Raw genomic sequence first — 22,419 nt, forward strand, 5'->3', positions numbered from 1 at the left:
GCTGTCATGTGACCAGCACAGTAGAACTATCTCTTGTTCCACTGACCCCAGCTGTCATGTGACCAGCACGGTAGAACTATCTCTTGTTCCACTGACCCCAGCTGTCATGTGACCAGCACAGTAGAACTATCTCTTGTTCCACTGACCCCAGCTGTCATGTGACCAGCACAGTAGAACTATCTCTTGTTCCACTGACCCTAGCTGTCATGTGACCAGCACAGTAGAACTATCTCTTGTTCCACTGACCCCAGCTGTCATGTGACCAGCACAGTAGAACTATCTCTTGTTCCACTGACCCCAGCTGTCATGTGACCAGCACGGTAGAACTATCTCTTGTTCCACTGACCCTAGCTGTCCTGTGACCAGCACGGTAGAACTATCTCTTGTTCCACTGACCCCAGCTGTCATGTGACCAGCACGGTAGAACTATCTCTTGTTCCACTGACCCCAGCTGTCATGTGACCAGCACGGTAGAACTATCTCTTGTTCCACTGACCCCAGCTGTCATGTGACCAGCACGGTAGAACTATCTCTTGTTCCACTGACCCCAGCTGTCATGTGACCAGCACGGTAGAACTATCTCTTGTTCCACTGACCCCAGCTGTCATGTGACCAGCACGGTAGAACTATCTCTTGTTCCACTGACCCCAGCTGTCATGTGACCAGCACAGTAGAACTATCTCTTGTTCCACTGACCCCAGCTGTCATGTGACCAGCACGGTAGAACTATCTCTTGTTCCACTGACCCCAGCTGTCATGTGACCAGCACAGTAGAACTATCTCTTGTTCCACTGACCCTAGCTGTCATGTGACCAGCACAGTAGAACTATCTCTTGTTCCACTGACCCCAGCTGTCATGTGACCAGCACGGTAGAACTATCTCTTGTTCCACTGACCCCAGCTGTCATGTGACCAGCACGGTAGAACTATCTCTTGTTCCACTGACCCCAGCTGTCATGTGACCAGCACGGTAGAACTATCTCTTGTTCCACTGACCCCAGCTGTCATGTGACCAGCACGGTAGAACTATCTCTTGTTCCACTGACCCCAGCTGTCATGTGACCAGCACGGTAGAACTATCTCTTGTTCCACTGACCCCAGCTGTCATGTGACCAGCACGGTAGAACTATCTCTTGTTCCACTGACCCCAGCTGTCATGTGATCAGCACTGTAGAACTATCTCTTGTTCCACTGACCCCAGCTGTCATGTGACCAGCACGGTAGAAATATCTCTTGTTCAGCCTCCTACATATATCATTGGGATTCTTAAGCTATATGCTGATATTTAGATCCACTGTTTCTTCAAGAAATAGCTGAACAATGGTAATATCAGTGTCATATTTTCTTCAACGAAGAATTGCAAGAGAGTGAACATAAAATGTAAGTTATTCAGAGATATTGGTGAAATGCCATACCAATAAGCTTACAGTGTAATTATATCTGTTCCCATAGGTGGGTGCACAACATCTGCTGGTAGCACAGAACAGGTGTTAGCAATCACACAAAGTGCAAATTAAAAAAAATCTTTTTTCATTAGAAATCCTGCTTTGTAAAGTAAATTGTGACACAGTCAAACTTCTGTAGTTTGCTAATTATGTAAAATGTTCCAGTGTCTAAATTTGTACTAAATAAAATGAACAGACATGCAGGTATTTCATGATCACAATGTAAATGAAATTCATTCCTATTCATAATGAATACAAGCGGCTGGAACATGCTACAGTAACACTGTCTGAAAATTAGTATTTGGGGTACTATCAACAATTTTTATTAAGAGTCATTGATCTTAAAGTAAAGTAGTTTCAATATGAATTAGTATTTTGCATCATCCACTAATTTATATAGATTTGTTTTTCTCCTCGCTCTCTCTTTCTCTGTCCCCTCCATCACCTAATCTGTTCTCCCCCTCTGATCTCTTCTCTTTCTCTCCCCTCCCTCTTCTTCTCTTTTACACTGTCCCCTTCTCTCTTTCTCCTGCTCTCTCAAATTCTCTATTTTTCTTTCCTCCTCCATCACCTGTTTCTCTCTCCTACCTTGTCTTTCTCTCCCCCATCTCTAACATTAAGGGCCTGATTCATTAAGGATCTTAAATTAAGAAGTTTCTTATTTAAGTCTCCTGGACAAAACCATGTTACAATGCAAGGGGTGCAAATTAGTTTTTTGTTTTGCACATAAGTTAAATACTGACTGTTTTTTCATGTAGCACACAAATATCAACTTTAAATTTCATTGTACAAATAAGTTATTAAATATTTGTGTGCTACATGAAAAAACAGTCAGTATTTAACTTATGTGCAAAACAAAAAACTAATTTGCACCCCTTGCATTGTAACATGGTTTTGTCCAGGAGACTTAAATAAGAAACTTCTTAATTTAAGATCCTTAATGAATCAGACCCTAAATCTCCCTCTCCATCACCTTCTTTCTTTCTCTCTCCCCCTTTTAAACTTCACTCTTTTTCTATCCCACCTCTCACCTGATCTCCTTCACTATCACCCCTTTCAACTTCTCTCTTTCTCTCTTCCCCTTCTCACCGTCTGACTTTCTCTTCCCTCTCTTTGAACTTCTTTCTTTCACTTTCCCCTTCCACCATCTTCTCTCTTTCTCTCTCCCCCACTCTCACCTTCTATATTTCTCCCCCTCTCTCCCCTTTCTTCTCTCCCCTCTCTCACCTTTTCTCTCCCCTCTTTCTTTCTCTCTCCCCCTCTCCATAATTCTCTCTTTCTACCCCTCCATCATCTTCTCTCTTTCTCTCTCCCCCCTTTCAACTTCTCTTTTCTCTATCCCCTTCCATAACCTTCTTTCTTTCTCTCTCCCCTTCTCTCGTCTTCTCTATTTCTTTCTCCCCCTCTTTATAATTCTCTCTTTCTCCCCCTCTCTCACCTCCTCTCTTTCTCACTCCAACTCTCTCTACTTCTCACTCACCTTATCTCTTTCTCTCTACTCCTCTCTCGTCTTCTCTCTTTCTCTCTCCCCCTTTCTCACCTTCTCTCTTTTTCTCTTAATCACCTTCTCTCATATTCACCCTCCCTCTGCATCACCTTCTCACTTACTTTCTCCACCCCCTCTAACCTTCTCTCTTTTTTTCCCACCTCTCACCTTCTCTGCTTCTCTATCCCCCTCCATCCACTTTTCTCTTTCTCTCTCTCCCTCTCACCTTGTCTCTTTCTCTCTACCCCCTTTCAACTTTTCTCTTTCTCTATCCTCTTCCATCACTTTCTCTCCTTCTTACTTCCCTCTCTCACCTTATCTCTTTCACTCAACTCCTCTGTCACCTTCTCTCTTTTTCTCTCCCCTCTCAGACTCTCTCTTTTTCTCCCCCTTTCTCACCTTTTCTCTTTATCTCTTCCCCTCTCTCACCTTCTCTCTATCCCTCTCTCTCCTCGCCTCCATCACCATTTTCTGTTTCTCCTTCCCCCCTCTCTCTCTATACTTCTCTCTCACCTTCTTTCTCTCATCTCCTGGCCCGGTAACGGTAGCACTCCCTGCAATTCCATCACCAACCCTTGAAATAATTTTACTGACAATTTTGTGTAAATGTTCTGGCAGACATTAATAATATTTGAATCACTGTGAGCGATGGAGAGGACGAGAGGGTTCAGACAAGGGAAATGTAAGGTTCTTAACACTACTTGAGCCCAAACCACTGATTTTTATACGTTATGTATAGCGTGATTTATAATGATCAGTACATTTATAACTGAATGACAGCTATTTCTACTGAATGTCAGCAAATTTACTGACTTACAAGAATACAATATTGTCCAGTGCCTCTCTTCTTGTATCTCCCAATGGCAGTGCTGTAATCCTCTGCGGATGTAACTCATGCAGCAACATATATAGCGCAAGTGATGGTAATATATCTATATACTCCAGTAAATAATCTTGTGTATCAAACTCTTGGCCTATAGCCTTATGGTTATAGAGCTCCTCAGTAGCTGCTAATGTCCTTATGGTTTACAGTAGGTGGTACCTAACCCCATAGTATATAATAGAAGTCATTACTTTATAAAACAATATTACAGATAATATGAACTACATTCCTATATCACCAAAGCTACTGTCCTCCTTGCAGGTTAGTGCATAAAGACTCTGCTTCCCTGACTCTCAAAGAATTGTGTTCTGTCAATCTATAGATCATTTCATTTGCATACAACGTGCAGTGTGATCAGAATGTTAGCTATGATATATCAAGTATTAAATCATTTTATACACTGACTTCCCTACAATCTCCAGTGTTGTACAGTTGTATTCTGTATCTTCAAGTGTTTCATAATGTTTTACATGGATGTTGCAAATATATAGGAGTTTAGAAGATACTGGCAAATAATAAAAGTAGACAATTGATAAATAGTAATAATATATTTATGTTTTATATTGTCATTGTATAGACTGTATTCAGACAGTGGCTATAACTGACCCAGCAGAAATAATTCAAGTATATAAGAAGACTCGCCGCAGCTCCAGAATCTTTGGACCACGAGCAGCTGGAGCCCTTAAACAACAGGGATGATTGCAAGAAAAAGTAAAGTAAGAGAATTTTATTTTAAGTGCAGACACAAGTATCAATCATTTTGTTGCAACATTAAAATAGAATGAAATGATCTTGAAAAGGAAATGATTCATCAGACGTGTTCTAAATATTCTTTGATTGCAGCATCCCCTGTTCTACCAGATGTAATCATACTCTTTAAAAATGATCATTATGCACAGAAAGACTATTCTTTCTTCTTGGCATCTCCATCATAAAAACTGTAATGTAAAATGATTCATAAAACACACATTGAGAGAAGAACAAAAAGCTTGAAGTGAAAATCTCAGTCTTTAGGTTTTCTCCAAATAGCGACATAATAATAGTAGTAACCCCACCGTGATATAAACATGTAATAAGCTTTCCTTCCACAGTAGACAGAGAACATAACCTGCTCCTGTTCCCTTTCATTTCATTGAAAACCAAAGTATTTATGCACATGTAGAAAAAGAGACGTTCTCCAAAGAGCAGATCCTCGAGTGCAACGTAACTCATGCCACAAACTCTACCTGCTATCAGTCTGGTTACAACCACTACCCATTGCCCGTCTGGTTATAAGTGCTCTCAATGCGTTTCAGTGCCAGTGTGATGGTAGATACTACTATCCATTCATTGAGCTCAGACCAAATTCTACCCCCTGTCTGTCTGCTACCAAACCTTACACACAATCAAACTGTACAAATGTACCCACCATAAATCTGTTCCAATCTCTACCTATAAACAGTCTGGTTAGATATCTCCCAGCAGCCAGGTTAGCTCTAAACCCTGTCAACCATCTGCTTTCAATTTATACCCCAAATCTTTCCAATATTACCTATTCCCACCACCAACCCCATTATAGATCCAACCAACTACTGGTCCTTACTCTTCCCACCCGTAGGCTGCTTCTAAATAACAGAAATTAATGAAGTTTGATTTATTAGTTGTAAAGTTTGACAGTTACCGCTAATGTATGAATAACTAGATAGCCTTAAATATTCTAGCTACATTTTAACAGTTCGTACAGGTTCAACCATGTTTAAACAAGTTCAGTGATCTCTAATGAGCTTCGGGAGTCAGACCCCTCCGCTCATAGTGTCATAACATGGAGTCTCCAGAAGGTATCATAGTGGCATCCAGAGTACACATGTTGTCACACAGGCCGGGGACTCACCTCCAGAAGATGCCTTGGTGTTGGCTGGTGCGCTTATCTCAATACAGCTATATTGTGCACAGAACCTCCTACTATATTCCAGCACATAGTGATTTATATATTGATTGTTTTAGAGCCGAACAATATTTTGTTTCTCATACACGGTGGTCTTCATTGTCTGGCAGCATTTTCTATAATGATTTTACTGACTTCTACACAAATTACATTCATTTACAGGAGTGCACCCTGCTTTCACTGACTTCAACCATGTTCAGGCTTCTTCATTTTATAGTATTTTAAAATGTTTTCCATGCGACTGGTGAATACCAGAGCTGTAACTAGGTCTGTGCAAGAAGGACGACTTCCCAGGGCACAAGGCTGAAGGGGGCATAGTTTATGCATGTTTTAGGTTCATTTGGTTGAAATTGAGGGCTAGGGGGTGGCAGTTTTCATTCTTGCCCCAGGAGCTAAACCTTTTAGTTACGGCTCTGGTGAACACAGTAATGTTCACTCTTTGAATTCATACTATTTAAAATATTGTCAAGTGCAGTCGTTTAAGCTCACGCAACCAACATTTTATAGATTATTTAACAGCATTTATTTATCTGCAAGCTACAAATTCGAGCTCTAAATCTTGCACCCAAATGGAACCAACCCCCAAAAAACAAGTTTAAAGCCCTGGGCAAATTTGATAGAATTTCAAGTCTGTTCTAATCATTGGAGCATATCTGCTAAATAGACATGAGTAATTTATGACGAGAGTGACATATAAGAAAGGTTAAGCCCACCTGAGACCCCCTCTCACCAGGAAGATTGCTGGTCTTCTCCTGTATTTCATAAATATCACTATCTGCTGCTATTTATGCAGAATTAAAATGCTTTTAGTCCGTTAGAGCTCCCCCGAAAGAGCTGTCGCCAGTCTAAGATTGTTGCCCCAAGAACTCTCTCAGGATTCTCTCTCTTCCCAACTCAGCAAACACAGACTGACACCTTTACATGAACCGGGACTTAGCTGCAAACTTGTTGGTCTGGAGCCTGGAATATTCACAAAAATAACAGATACTCAGAGAGAGAGGTAATACGCATGTATAGCTGGGGTGATTAGGACCATTTGTGGACCAAGGACCGTGCTCTCCTTATGTTCAGACTTCATGGAGACAGCTTGGAGACACAGGGACTAAGCCTTGGAAACCCCCCCAGGTGATAAGCAGGCTGATATCTGATCACTGCCTCGCTGGCAGAGGGAGTAGTTGTTGTGCAGCATATTGTGCTACAGACACTTTGGTTAATTGTTTTGAAATAGACTTTTACATTTTAAAGATATTTGCCTAGATGTGTGATTTGTGCCCATATTAACAGTGTCCAGAAAAGGGATAAGGTGGCCAATTAAACCCAGAGGTGCTGATCTGGTGCTGGAATTGTTCCCGGTTAAGTCTGGGGGCCACGTCTTCCCAGTCGGCACGGTTAACAGAGCCACTAGTTGACCCTGTATTGTGACAAACTGCCCCACCCCATGTTTCATTGTATAAAGTTATAAGCATTAATGTGACAATAGTTATGTTTTGGTATAACTATTAGTACCACTGCCATTGGTCACTTACAGCCTGGAACATAAAATATGCAATAATGCTCAATACACTATATTGAGGGAAAATAGGAACTGTATATTAATGTATGTAAATTGTATATAAAGAGAGGCAGATTCCATGCTGGAGATTACAGTTTAGTCTGTTATTGTAGCTGAGAATTAATCACAGGGAAGAACATTTTCTTATAAAAAGTATTCAGTGTTTTCGCTCTTACTCCGCCGGACTCCCCAGGTTTGGTTTTCCTATAATCAGCCATAATAAAGACTTTACATAAAATAGCCAAGTTGAAGATGTTTTCAGTACATTAGTGAACTTCATCTAGAGGAAGAAGAGTCACTTCTGGAGCTACTAATAATGATGGCAAGTCCTGATTTCCCCAGAGATTGTCTGATCTATGGCCACAAGCGAAAAGCAAATGCTCCCAAGTATGATAACATCACCCTGGAGTGCTTAACATAGGCGGAAGCTGCATCCTGGTGACAGAACAAGACCATCATACTGATCACTTCAGCTAAAGAGTTATGCTGCGGTACAAGAGGGAGAGCTAAAATTCACATTTTAAATTAAACAGCTGAAAGGTATGATTTAACAATTCTCAAAACTCAATAAGCCAAAGATAAACAGCAAATTACATGATTCAATGTCGAGAGGAGAAACATCTTGCATCGATTCCAGCGTCAAAAATTAATCTGCCTGAGAATGACCTCTGCTCTGGTCCGGGGGAGCTGATAGAGAGGAATAGACTGTGTCGGCGTATCGGCTCCTCGCCTTCAGGTAAGGCGCTGATTACAATCCCCTCAGAGACCGTCTACGCAATGAGCCTCTCATGTTGGGATTGCAAAATTAAATTGAAATCAATACTTTCCAAAAATAATTGGGGGGAAATGTGCACAAGTTGGTTGACTGTGCAGTCTGCAAAGAAGCGTCTTAAACCTATTTATTTTGTTGCGTCTACCTGAGGGTTGTACTGGAGGAGAAATCAGTTCAAAGGTGTCTCTTGCAAAGTCTGTGAGTCTCCTGGCTGCAGCTCCTCATCAGATTGCAAATACAGAACTTGCTGCACTTAACCCTTCCCAAACCCAACTCAACAGAAGTGTCTGCTAACTCCACTGCCCAAATCCTTCTACTATCCACAGTGACCCATGATTTCCATTCACAAGCTGGGAACTAATGAAAGTGGGAGACAAGGGAATCACCTGAATTATTAAGTGTACCAAGAAATAAAATGATATTGTTGGGAACTGATCTGCTGCTACAACAGTATCAGAGATCTGAAATAACAGCAGCTTTGCATCAGAAGTCAGACGGTACTTGTGGTGGACGTTATATATGAGCGCTCCATCGCCAGACATCACTGAGGTGCTTTGTTTCTTTCTTTCTTTTTATTTATTGTTTAAGCATTGTTTTTTAAGTCATTTTTTTCTTTGTTTTTAGCCAACCCACCTATTATTTTGGCAGAAGTGCTGATGTAGCAAAGGTTACAGTGTTTTTCCAGACAGGGAGTACCCCACAAATAACTAGATTAATAGATGTGCGTTGGTCCCACTGCTAGTTCAAATGACTGAAATATCACCCTCCTGAAATCCTGCAACCAATATCAGTTTCAGATTTCTACTGTCCAATTGTAAAGCGCTACGGAATTTGCTGGCGCTATATAAATAAATGTTGATGATGATGCTGATGATGATACTGTCTATCCGATATGTTCAAGACTGGCCCAAATATTGTTGCTGGTTCCTGTAATTCCGTTATTTACTTCAGCCTGAGAGTCAGTTATTATTGTGTTTGAGTGTGTCAGTGTGTTGATATTTTTCGCTTTGGTTATAGATATATTACAGCAGGGCTGGGTGTTTTTGGATATTTTTTCATTTTTATTTTACCTTATATTCAGTCAAAATCTTCCCACAGACACAGCCCTTTTACTGGGAGACAGAGAAAGAAAAGGGAATAGAGGAATAGAAAATGATAGAGAGAAATAGAGAGGGTGAGAGTGAGAGACAGAGAGGGAGACAGAGATAGAGAGAGAAAGCGAGAGAGAGGGAGAGAGAGAAGAAGACAGAGAGAGGGGGACAGAGAAACAGAGAATGATAAAGAGAGGGAAAGAGAGGGAGAGGGAGACAGAGAGACAGAAAGATAGTGAGGGAGACAGAGAGATGAAGAGAGAGATATAGAGGGAGACAGAGAGAAAGAGAGAGAGAAACCAAGAGACAGAGAGGGAGACAGAGAGAGGGAGAGAGTGATAGAGAGAAACAGAGAGATTAAGAGGGAGACAGAGAGAGAAAGGAGAACAGAGGTATATAGAATATGATAGAGAGAAATAAAGAGGGTGAGGGAGGGAGAGAGAGAGAGAGAGATAGAGAGGGGAACAGAAGAACAGAGAATGATAGAGAGATGGAGAGGGAGACAGGGAAAGAGAGAGAGTGAGAAAAAGAAGGCCACGGAGAGAGAGAGAAACAGAGAGAGAGAGAGAGAGAGAGAGGGAGACAGGGATAGAGAGAGGGGAACAGAAAAACATAGAATGATAAGAGAGGGGGATAGAGGGAGAGGGAGACAGGGATAGAGAGAGAGTAAGAAAGAGAGGGGTACAGAGAGAGAGAGACAGAGAGATATCGAGGAAGACAGAGAGAGGGAGAGAGAGATATAGAGGGAGACAACGAGAAACAGAGACCGAGAAATAGAGAGGGAGAAAGAGATAGAGAGAAACAAAGATATTGAGAGTTAGAGAGAGACGGGGAACAGAGGATTAGAGAATGATAGAAAGATCTAGAGAGAGGGGAAGGGAGAGAGACAGAGAGATAGAAAGGAAGACAGAGAAAAATAGAGAGATAGAGAGCGACAAGTAGAGAGAGGGAGACAGAGAGACGAGAGACAGAAGGAGAGAATGAGACAGAGAGAAAGGGACAGAGAGAGAGACAAGAGACAGAAGGAGAGAGGGAGACATAGAGAGAGCATGAGAGTGATAGTGAGAAACAGACAGAGTAAGATGGAGAGAGACAGAATGAGAGAGGGGGACAGAGGGAGACAATGTGATAGAGAGAAACAGAGATAGGAGAGAGAGAACGAGAGAGAGAGAGAGAGAAGTAGAGAGAGGGAGACAGAGAGAGAGAGAGAGGGAGGGAGACAGAGAGGGATAGAGAGAGAGATAGGGAGAGAGAGAGAGATTAAGAGGGAGACAGAGAGAGAAAGGAGAACTGAGGTATAAGATTAAGAGAGAGACACAGAGAGAGGGAGATATAGAGAGATGGAGACAGAGAGAGAGAGAGAGGGGGCGAGAGAGACAGAGAGACAGAAAGAAAAGTAGAGAGAGGGAGACAGAGAGAGAGTTAGGGGGGGGATACAGAGTGGGGAATACAGAGAGGGACAGAAGTAGAGAGGAGGAGACGGGGAGAGAGAGAGAGAGAGAGAGAGGGAGAGAGACTGGGAGAGAGAGAGGGAGGGAGACAGAGAGGGATAGAGAGAGAGATAGAGAGAGAGAGAGATTAAGAGGGAGACAGAGAGAGAAAGGAGAACAGAGGTATAAGATTAAGAGAGAGACACAGAGAGAGGGAGATATAGAGAGATGGAGACAGAGAGAGAGAGGGGGTGAGAGAGACAGAGACAGAGATAAAAGTAGAGAGAGGGAGACAGAGAGAGAGAGAGGGGGAGAGAGAGAGAGAGAGGGAGAGATAGGGGAGGGAGACAGAGAGGAATAGAGAGAGAGAGATAGGGAGAGAGATAGGGAGAGAGAGAGAGAGAGAGGAATAGAGAGAGACAGACAGGGTAGATAGAGAATCTCTGCTTGGGGCATCTGTCACAAATAACTTTTAAAATTCATGCTCAGAAAAAATTGTTGCTGGAAGCTGCACTTTCTATGGTAATTTTCTTCATGGGATGTTAATATTAATGTATAGAATACTGGATAAACAGTATGGTGTCTGTATCATGGTAAGCTCTGGCATATGATGGCACCAGTTCCTCAGCTCTCCTGTTATCAAAACATTATTCAAATGTCGGTATCTAGGAACTGCTGCTGTTTAGACACTGGCTGTCTTCTCTGACCATGACAAATGGCTGCATTGCACATTTCCACATATTTAACCTTTAAGGAGCTTAATCCAGTTAGACTTTAAATTATTTCAATGTCCTTTATTGTGGCCACTCAAGTGCTGTCAACGATGGTAATTAGACATCAGAGCACTTTCATTCCTTCCCTCTCGGAGTTTATATCGGTGAGTTACTGCGGGAATTAGATGGTGAGATTGTTTAAACATTTGGATCAGCTCTGTATATAGCAGCATGCATGGATTTCTACACATTATGGTAATTTTAGCAAGACAAAAACCTAGTGGGAGGTGGGATAATGGTAAAACAAAATCCACTCCTCTGGGATTTTATGAGTCACAGCCAGATGTCTATATAATCCCCCAGAGGTGTGATTAACTCACAAGGACGGCCTTTATATCTCTCAAATGTAATCTTTATAATGTACAGAAATGTATATTATTCTGCCCAGAATTAATAGCAACATTCACTCTCATAGATAGGAAGGAACAGAACATTTGGAATTAGCTTAAACTGTAAATGAAATATAATAATCTTAATTTCTGTGCCCCAGAGGAGATTTGGGGATTTGTTTTGTCAAAGGCCACATTAAGTATAATGAGATTTGTAACTTGCTGTTCACAATTGTTCAATAGAAGCTGTAAGTGAAGCACTTATGGGTTTACAGACCTGATTATTTGTGTTTGTGGTGAGAAAATATAATGCTGTTTCTTTCCATTTCTCTCTGGTTTGTGCCGTGCTTTTGTGATGCAATAATGAAGATAATGACTTGTGATGGAACATAAGTGCTGTTCCTAAGAAAGTGCAATACTTCATTTCCATTATCCAACCTCAATATGTAGAAATGATTCTGCTGGGTCTTGTACCCTCCGATAGTGGGGTTGTCTTTATTCCTATTACATTGGCTCTCAGTACGAAGGTTCCTAGATCAGTATCTCCTCCACATTATGGGGGGGGGGGTCAGTAACAGTCACTGGTCGGGGTACAGGACAGTCACATAAACAGATTTACTGTACTGTATACCTCCACATGTCTGGATCTAAAGATCCTTATGCTGAGATTCAGGGGTACCAGAAATTATAACAACATAAAAGGCTAATCGCTAATATGGATTAGGACAGATCATTTCTTCAGCGTTATTTCCCTTTACTAAATTGTGGATGGTAACAACACTTAAAAATCAGCAATGAGGAATCTGTCTCCAAAAGTTGTCTCATATTAAGGAAATGCAAGAAAGTTGTAAGATTAAGGGGTAGGGTCTTTGAAGGTAATTCATCTATTGATCAGTAAAACATTTGAATAGTGAAAATCACTTTTGTGGTACATTACTTACATCTTTAGTTACTAATCTCTTCTAAACATATTGTTGTGCTCTATTTATACTTTCAGGGGACATTAAATATTCATCAACTCTTACAAAAGAAACCAGAAATATTCTAACCTTGATTAATTCTTTAGTCATTAAAGGATCTCTGTTCCCTACACAACACCCTAACTCAGCACCAGGCTGGCCCAATGATATATCAGGGATATCCCCAGTGGGCGCTGCCCTCCGACTCTGCTGCGGGCGCACACCTTCCTGCTGCCAATCTGGAGACTGACCCTGCTAGGAAGCCCCCATGCGAGGAGGAGGGTGGGCGATTTACCCCAGCGTCCATATAAAAACAGTGTTTCTTACAGAGCTTTTCAGTCCTCTCACTGCTGGTTTAAACAGCTGATTTTGATGCATTTATATCTCACTCCGCAGAGCTCCCTGTGGCTGCTGGCCCTCAGGCTGTTCTTAACTAGGAGCAGAAAGAAGGATAAATAGCAACTGTCAACACCTAGGTCCAATTCATTTTCTAACACTATAATATATACATGTATATGTAAAGGGTACTGTAATATATGTATAATTAATATATATATAAGGATTGCGATACTTGTTAATTACTAAATTATTAAAATATGGGAACAAAGGGGAAATGTATTCAACGTATCAGGCAATCGCTTATAATCTCTAGATCTAGAAGATTGTCCGAAACTTTGAATACATTTTCCATTTTGTTCACATACATTATGTCCTGTGAGGGCCTCTCTCTGTGTGTTGTATATGTAGCTGCATTCAGCATGTGATTGCACACTCCACTCAGCATGAGTAATGTTTCTGTATATTTCATCGAAAGCAGTATTAGTCTGTCCCTGTGGCCCCCTCCATGAGCATGCTATGACCTGGGTAATTTATGTTGTTGTCTGGCACTGCTGCTGCTGCAGTACACAACACTAATACTGCCATACCCAACACTATATAACACTATATAACTATATACACTGCTCTATATAACACTACTACTGCCCTACACAACACTACTACTGCCCTACATAACACTAATACTGCTCTATATAACACTACTACTGTCCTACACAACACTACTACTGCTCTATATAACACTACTACTGCCCTACACAACACTACTACTGCTCTATATAACACTACTACTGCCCTACATAACACTACTACTGCCCTACATAACATTACTACTGCCCTGCACAACACTACTACTGCCCTACATAACACTACTACTGCCCTACACAACACTACTACTGCCCTACATAACATTACTACTGCCCTACACAACACTACTACTGCTCTATATAACACTACTACTGCCCTACATAACACTACTACTGCCCTACATAACATTACTACTGCCCTACACAACACTACTACTGCTCTATATAACACTACTACTGCCCTGCACAACACTACTACTGCCCTACACAACACTACTACTGCTCTATATAACACTACTACTGCCCTACACAACACTACTACTGCCCTACACAACACTACTACTGCTCTATATAACACTACTACTGCCCTACACAACACTACTACTGCTCTATATAACACTACTACTGCCCTACATAACACTACTACTGCCCTACATAACACTACTACTGCCCTACATAACACTACTACTGCCCTACACAACACTACTACTGCTCTATATAACACTACTACTGCCCTACACAACACTACTACTGCCCTACACAACACTACTACTGCTCTATATAACACTACTACTGCCCTACACAACACTACTACTGCTCTATATAACACTACTACTGCCCTACATAACACTACTACTGCCCTGCACAACACTACTACTGCCCTACATAACACTACTACTGCCCTACACAACACTACTACTGCTCTATATAACACTACTACTGCCCTACACAACACTACTACTGCCCTACATAATACTACTACTGCCCTACACAACACTACTACTGCTCTATATAACACTACTACTGCCCTACACAACACTACTATTGCTCTATATAACACTACTACTGCCCTACACAACACTAATACTGCCATACACAACTATATAACACTATATAACTATATACACTGCTCTATATAACACTACTACTGCCCTACATAACACTACTACTGCCCTACATAACACTACTACTGCCCTACACAACACTACTACTGCCCTACACAACACTACTACTGCCCTACACAACACTACTACTGCTCTATATAACACTACTACTGCCCTACACAACACTACTACTGCTCTATATAACACTACTACTGCCTACATAACACTACTACTGCCCTACACAACACTACTACTGCTCTATATAACACTACTACTGCCCTACACAACACTACTACTGCTCTATATAACACTACTACTGCCCTACACAACACTACTACTGCTCTATATAACACTACTACTGCCCTACACAACACTACTACTGCTCTATATAACACTACTACTGCCCTACACAACACTACTACTGCCCTACATAACACTACTACTGCTCTATATAACACTACTACTGCTCTATATAACACTACTACTGCCCTACATAACACTACTACTGCCCTACATAACATTACTACTGCTCTATATAACACTACTACTGCCCTACACAACACTACTACTGCCCTACATAACACTACTACTGCTCTATATAACACTACTACTGCCCTACACAACACTACTACTGCTCTATATAACACTACTACTGCCCTACACAACACTACTACTGCTCTATATAACACTACTACTGCCCTACACAACACTACTACTGCTCTATATAACACTACTACTGCCCTACACAACACTACTACTGCTCTATATAACACTACTACTGCCCTACACAACACTACTACTGCCCTACATAACACTACTACTGCCATACATAATACTACTACTGCTCTAAATAATACTACTATTGCCCTACATAACATTACTACTGCCCTGCACAACACTACTACTGCCCTACATAACACTACTACTGCCCTACACAACACTACTACTGCTCTATATAACACTACTACTGCCCTACACAACACTACTACTGCCCTACATAACACTACTACTGCCATACATAATACTACTACTGCTCTAAATAATACTACTATTGCCCTACACAACACTACTACTGCCCTACATAACACTACTACTGCCCTACACAACATTACTGCTGCCATACATAACACTACTACTGCCCTACACAACATTACTACTGCTCTACATAACACTACTACTGCCCTACATAAAACTACTACTGTCCTACACAACACTACTACTGCCCTACATAACACTACTACTGCCATACATAATACTACTACTTCTCTACATAACACTACTATTGCCCTACACAACACTACTACTGCCCTACACAACATTACTACTGCCCTACATAACACTACTACTGCCCTACACAACTCTACTACTGCCATACATAACACTACTACTGCCCTACACAACACTGCTACTGCCCTACACAACACTACTACTGCCCTACACAACACTACTGCTGCCATACATAACACTGCTACTGCCCTTCACAACACTACTACTGCCCTACAGCCCTACACAACACTACAACACTACTACTGCCCTACATATCACAACTACTGCCCTACACAACACTACTACTGCCCTATATAACACTACTACTGCCCTACATAGCACTTCTAACACCCTACAAAACACTACTACTGCCCTACACAACACTAATACTGCCCTACACAACACTACTACTGTCTTACATAGCACTTCTAACGCCCTACAAAACACTACTACTGCTCTACATAACACTACTACTGCCCTACACAACACTAATACTGCCCTACATAACACTACTACTGCCCTACATAGCACTTCTAACACCATGCACATCACTACTACTGCCCTACATAACACTACTACTGCCCTACATAGCACTTCTAACACCCTACAAAACACTACTACTGCCCTACACAACACTAATACTGCCCTACACAACACTACTACTGCTCTACACAACACTACTACTGCACTACATACCACTACTACTGCCCTACATAACACTACTACTGCCCTACACAACACTACTACTGCCCTACACAACACTAATACTGCACTACATACCACTACTACGTCTTGTTCCGACTTTTGTATTCCAATTTTTTTATATATTTATCCATTTGCTAATGTGGCAAATTCCAAGTAATATATGTTCAAACCTAGCGCCTAAATTGGTTAAATTGGTATAACAGGCAGCAGTGCGTGTGCTTATTGCTCTCTCAGTGCATGATGCATCTATCCACACAGACACATGAGATCGTCTCTTGTCCTTAAGATTTTCCGAGGTGAGTGACTCACAGCTTCGCAAGGGGATAGTTTATATATAATTAGGAAACTGGACTGTTTGATGTTCAGCTCGTTTACTCGAGGAACTGCAGAATTGGCGTTGGTAAGTGTTGTATTATTTCAGTGCTCATGCTTGTATAGATTCAACAGGTTTTGGTCTTATTAAAGATGTTCACTGACTCTCGTGTTTCGGTTTAAAAAAAAACGGTGTCAGTACTTCCCCAACTTCTTATTTCTGTTTTGGTTTTGGTGTTAGTTTTGGATCTGTATTTAATTGAAAATCGTGAAAAATAGGTAAAGTATTGTCCTTTGAACTGATTTTGCTCCTATATTACTATTTATAGCATTAACATTCATTTCCAGTCATTTCCAGTCTATATTCTAATGATCCCTTTACAACAGTCCAAATATTCACCAATATTGGCCAAAGTTTCATGAAGGATCTTGAAAGTTTGCAGTAGAGAAGCAAGTCAGGAGCTTACCTCAGGGCTGTCTGAACAGCATTATAGGTCCCCGGGCAAAGCAATGCCCTGCGGCCCTACCTACACAACCACTCACCCACTTATGTACAGTTAGTATGCGTATGTTGTTTACGTCAAGGTCAACATATGTATTCGCAACAGCAAGATCGCATGTTCAGATAACAACTGATAGTGAGGGGTTTAGTCCACCTAAATGTTTTAATAAAGAGGGTCTGAAGGTTCTGAAAAAATCTCACAGAATAATATACTGAAAAGTTGGCAAGCTTATGAGGCCCCTATGCTAGTAGGGCCCCTGGGCAACTGCCCAGAGTGCCCATGCGTTAAGAGAGCCCTGGCCTACCGGGAGCAACAGCTCATAGGTATAAGGAGCACATGTTATGAATTGTGATGGGGAGGTGGATGTCATTGTCCACCTAGGAACAAACCACCTGGCATATGCTGAAGTCATGGCAGTAAAAGATGAATTTAGAAAGTTAGAGACTGCTCTAAAGCAGGTGGTAACCACTGTAACTTTCTCAGCAGTATTACCAGGTCACAGAGGTGAGGACAGAACTCGGCATTAGAAACTTCAATATGTGGTTAAAGAAGTGGTGTAATGAGGAGTGATTTGGTTTTTTAACATGACCATAGACATGCCATCATCATCATCAGTTATTTATATAGCGCCACTAATTCCACAACGCTGTACAGAGAACTCACTCACATTAGTCCCTGCCCCATTGGAGCTCACAGTCTAAACTCCCTAACACACACACAGACACACACACACACACACAGACAGAGAGAGAGACTAGGGGCAATTTTAATTAACCTACTAGTATGTTTTTGGAGTGTGGGAGGAAACTGGAACACCTGGAGGAAACCCACGCAATCACAGGGAGAATATACAAGCTCCTCACGGATAAGGCCATGGTCGGGAGTCAAACTCATGACCCCAGTGCTGTGAGGCAGAATTGCTAACCACTAGGCCACTGTGCTGCCCACATGTGGCGAGATAGGGGCCTATACAAAAGTGACGGCCTGCACCCATCTTCAAGGGGAACCAGAATACTAAGTGAGCAATTTGGACGCTTCATCAAGAACTATTTAAACTAGCAGAGGGGGGCAGTAAACTAAACAGGAATAAAACAATCTACTCCCCCAACCAAGAGGTATCGTTTCTGCAGGCTAATAGTACAGGAAATATATCCACATTAACAGAACACAATGCAGATCAAAATAAACATAGAGCGAGAGATAAACATAGAAGATAAGAACAGAAAATGCACAAACATAACTCTTAGAGCTATGTGAGCTAATGCTGGGAGCTTAGGAGATAAAATCCCAGAACTAAGTGCGATAATGACAAGGGATGATCTGGATAATGTGGCTATTACAGATTCATGGTGCAATGAAAGTCATGACTGGGACATCTCTATACCGGGATAAAGATTATTTAGGAAGGACCAAGTGGGAGGAATCAGAGGAGGGGTAATAATGTATGTGAAAAAAAAAGCATAAATACTACTTTAATACAAAGTATTGAAGAGAAAACTGAGGCCCTTTGGGTGACCATAGAAACGGGGGACAAGGCTGTTCTTAGTACTGGGGTGATCTATAGACCACCAAATCAGGAAGAGGAGCTGGACAGGAACCTATTGCAAGACATCAATAAAATGGCATTAAAAGCAGAGGTAATAATCATGGGAGACTTTAATCTACCGGATGTGAACAGTGAGGGGTCTTCTGCAAGTTCCACTAGAAGTAGGGACATTCTGGAGTCCTTGCAGGGAGCATCCCTTAAGCAAATGATGAGGGAGCCCACTCGCAAAGATGCAGTATTAGACTTAATATTTACAAATGGTGACAGAATAGGAGGGAAAGGTTACCAGTAGAGTACCCCAAGAATCTGCAAAATCAAACAGTGGAAGGTCAAACAGTGGAAGGTCAGATTACTATTACACCACTGGTCCCAGGACATAATCCTTTACGGTGTTACAGCTTCCTAGTAACTGTCATAAGCTTCTGGAACTAGCGGGAGAGGTCTTCATCTATAGCAGCCGCCTTTCCTGTAGAGTTGGACACACTCACAGGTACTCGGATGCCCCAGGCAATGTAGTGAAAGCTTATGATCAGGACTAGGTAGCAGAGAGAAATGGTGCCAGGAGCATGCCCCCCATGTCCACCCAAGAGGCAGCAATAATTTAATTACAGCTGCTCGCCGCGACTGCCTCTCACCAACCGGGACACAGCAGCAGTAGTAGGCTTCCCGGTTGCTCTGGCATCAGAGTAAGAGCACCTCTTCTTGGGGACCACCTCTGCTTCAAGTCTCAGGTAGACCCCATCACCCCAGGATTGGACGAAACTTACCCCGGGGCAATGATTTTTCCGCGCACCCTTCCAATCGCCAATGGGGCAGGGACTGATGTGAGTGCGTTCTCTGTACAGCGCTGCGGAATTAGTGTCGCTATGTAAATAGCTGATGATTATGATATAAAGAAAACAAGGTAGGAAAACCCTGCTCTTGGCTACCGATGAATGCTCTGCCAATGTATTGTGTGCCTAATATTCTCCTACAATTAATTGGGCGCCTCTTGTTGCTCACGCATATGGGAAAGTGCATTATTTGACGTTTCATAAAACTTTGAAATGCACAAAAGTCCCAGACAATACAGACACTCCCAATGTCCACTCACACTAATGACTGCAGATAAACCAAGTAGAGTTTTACCAGGAAAAGAGAAATACTGAAAGTGATGAGGGTCCTCTGATATTCAGTATCTACAGGTACAGTGCACCTAGTGCTGGTTTTCATACATAAAAAGACACCGCAAGGTGACTTTTTTTGCAATTTATAAATGACCCTTGTAGACATGATCATAAAGACTGTAAGAAACATTCAAATTCTACATAATTCACCAAGTAAAAACCAGCAGACAGGGGGAAGATCTTTGTATCTTTCCATAATGATATATATTAAATTCTTTGTGCCCAGAAAACTCCCATTTCTTAAAATGTTTCGTAAAAACAAAAGTCAAGAAGTAAATTGATCTTTGATGTCCCTTATGAATAAATGATTAATTACTGAAATCTGCATTTCTGGCCATACTATGTCTCTGTATGTAATTATGTCTTCTCCCATTAGTAGATTCTGCTGTTTAACGCGAGCTGAGGATGGCAGCAGCAGAGATTTATGTCACGGAAGGAGGAGACCGTATTACACCTTATTACACCCTGCAAAGAGGAATAGACTTGTTTTACTGAGCATTCATCATGCTATGATTCATTAGATAGCCTGTGATCTCTTTTAAATACTTTTCTACTTAGTCTCAGCTTCCACAAAATTATCATAATTGATTTTCTTTAATATGCAATTTACTGTATTTATTTCAATTATACTTCAAAACCCATAGCCATTGTTCAGTAATCACGAACCTGATTACATGATGATCTTGTGGAATTCATGCACAATAATTCTGTTTGAGCTATTAGTGAACAATTAGCATAAAAAATAGAGAAGAAAGTTTATAAAGTGAAGTCTTTCAGCTATTGATTAAAAGTCATATGTCGCTTGAAGGTCATGATGAACCTGGATTTGCCAACATACCGTAGATGGACTCAAACACATCCTACAGGTGAGCGAAATTCTGTAGGATACCTCAAAATTTGAAGACATATTCTATTTTACCTGTAATAATTGTGTATGTGAAAAACAGTTTAATATATGCAGAGTTGGATGACCACCATTTGTGCAATACATGATTGGATGACCAACATTCTTGTGATACACGGTGGGATGACCACCAGTCATGTTATACATGCCTCAAAGGCCACCATTGATATAATGCGAGGGAAAATTACCAATGATCTTGTGAAATCTTACTAGATTACCACCACTCTTTTAGTACATAGTTGGACAAAAAAAGAGTCATATCATGCATAGCTGGATGACCACCACTGTTGTGATATATGGCTGGGTGACCACCACTGGTGTGATATATGGCTGGGTGACCACCACTGGTGTGATATATGGCTGAATGATCTCCACTTGTGCGATACATTGCTGGATGACCACCACTGTGTGATGCATGGCTGGGTGACCAACACTGGTGTGATACATGGCTGGGTGACCAACACTGGTGTGATACATGGCTGGGTGACCACCACTGGTGTGATATATGGCTGGGTGACCACCACTGGTGTGATATATGGCTGAATGATCACCACTTGTGCGATACATTGCTGGATGACCACCACTTGTGTAATACATGGCTGGGTGACCATCATTTGTGTGATTCATGACTGGGTGACCACCACTTATGCGATACATGGCTGAATGACCATCATTTGTGTGATACATGACTGGATGACCACCACTTGTGCGATACATGGCTGAATGGCCATCATTTGTTTGATACATGACCTGGTGACCACCACTTGTGCGCTACATGACTGAGTGACCACCACTTGTGTGATACATGACTGGATGACCACAACTTCTGTGATACATGGCTGGATGTCCACCATTTGTGCGATACATAGCTGAATGACCATCATTTGTGCGATACATTGCTGGATGACCAAAACTTGTGCAATACATGGCTGGGTGACCACTACTTGTGTGATACATGGCTGGGTGACCATCATTTGTTTAATACATGACCTGGTGACCACCACTTGTGTCCTATATGACTGAGTGACCACCACTTGTGCGATACATGACTGGATGACCACAACTTGTGCAATACATGGCTGGGTGACCATCATTTGTGTGATTCATGACTGGGTGACCACCACTTGTGCGATACATGGCTGAATGGCCATCATTTGTGTGATACATGACTGAATGACCACCACTTGTGCGATACATGGCTGAATGGCCATCATTTGTTTAATACATGACCTGGTGACCACCACTTGTGTCCTATATGACTGAGTGACCACCACTTGTGCGATACATGACTGGATGACCACAACTTCTGGATGTCCATCATTTGTGCGATACATAGCTGAATGACCA

At 41.7% G+C, this 22,419-nt stretch overlaps 1 protein-coding gene across 1 annotated transcript in view; it reads left to right on the forward strand.

Moving 5' to 3' along the window:
* The first annotated feature begins 7,763 nt into the window (after positions 1-7,763).
* SLC15A5 (solute carrier family 15 member 5) overlaps positions 7,764-22,419 on the forward strand; it is a 188,243-nt gene continuing 173,587 nt past the window's right edge. Inside the window, exon 1 of the mRNA XM_075210840.1 lies at positions 7,764-8,026. Within this exon, the coding sequence (XP_075066941.1) occupies positions 7,885-8,026 (142 nt within the window). The 5' untranslated portion in view covers positions 7,764-7,884. The remainder of the gene's footprint in view (positions 8,027-22,419) is intronic.

The sequence above is a fragment of the Mixophyes fleayi genome, chromosome 4 (assembly GCF_038048845.1).
Source record: "Mixophyes fleayi isolate aMixFle1 chromosome 4, aMixFle1.hap1, whole genome shotgun sequence".
NCBI lineage: Eukaryota > Metazoa > Chordata > Amphibia > Anura > Limnodynastidae > Mixophyes > Mixophyes fleayi.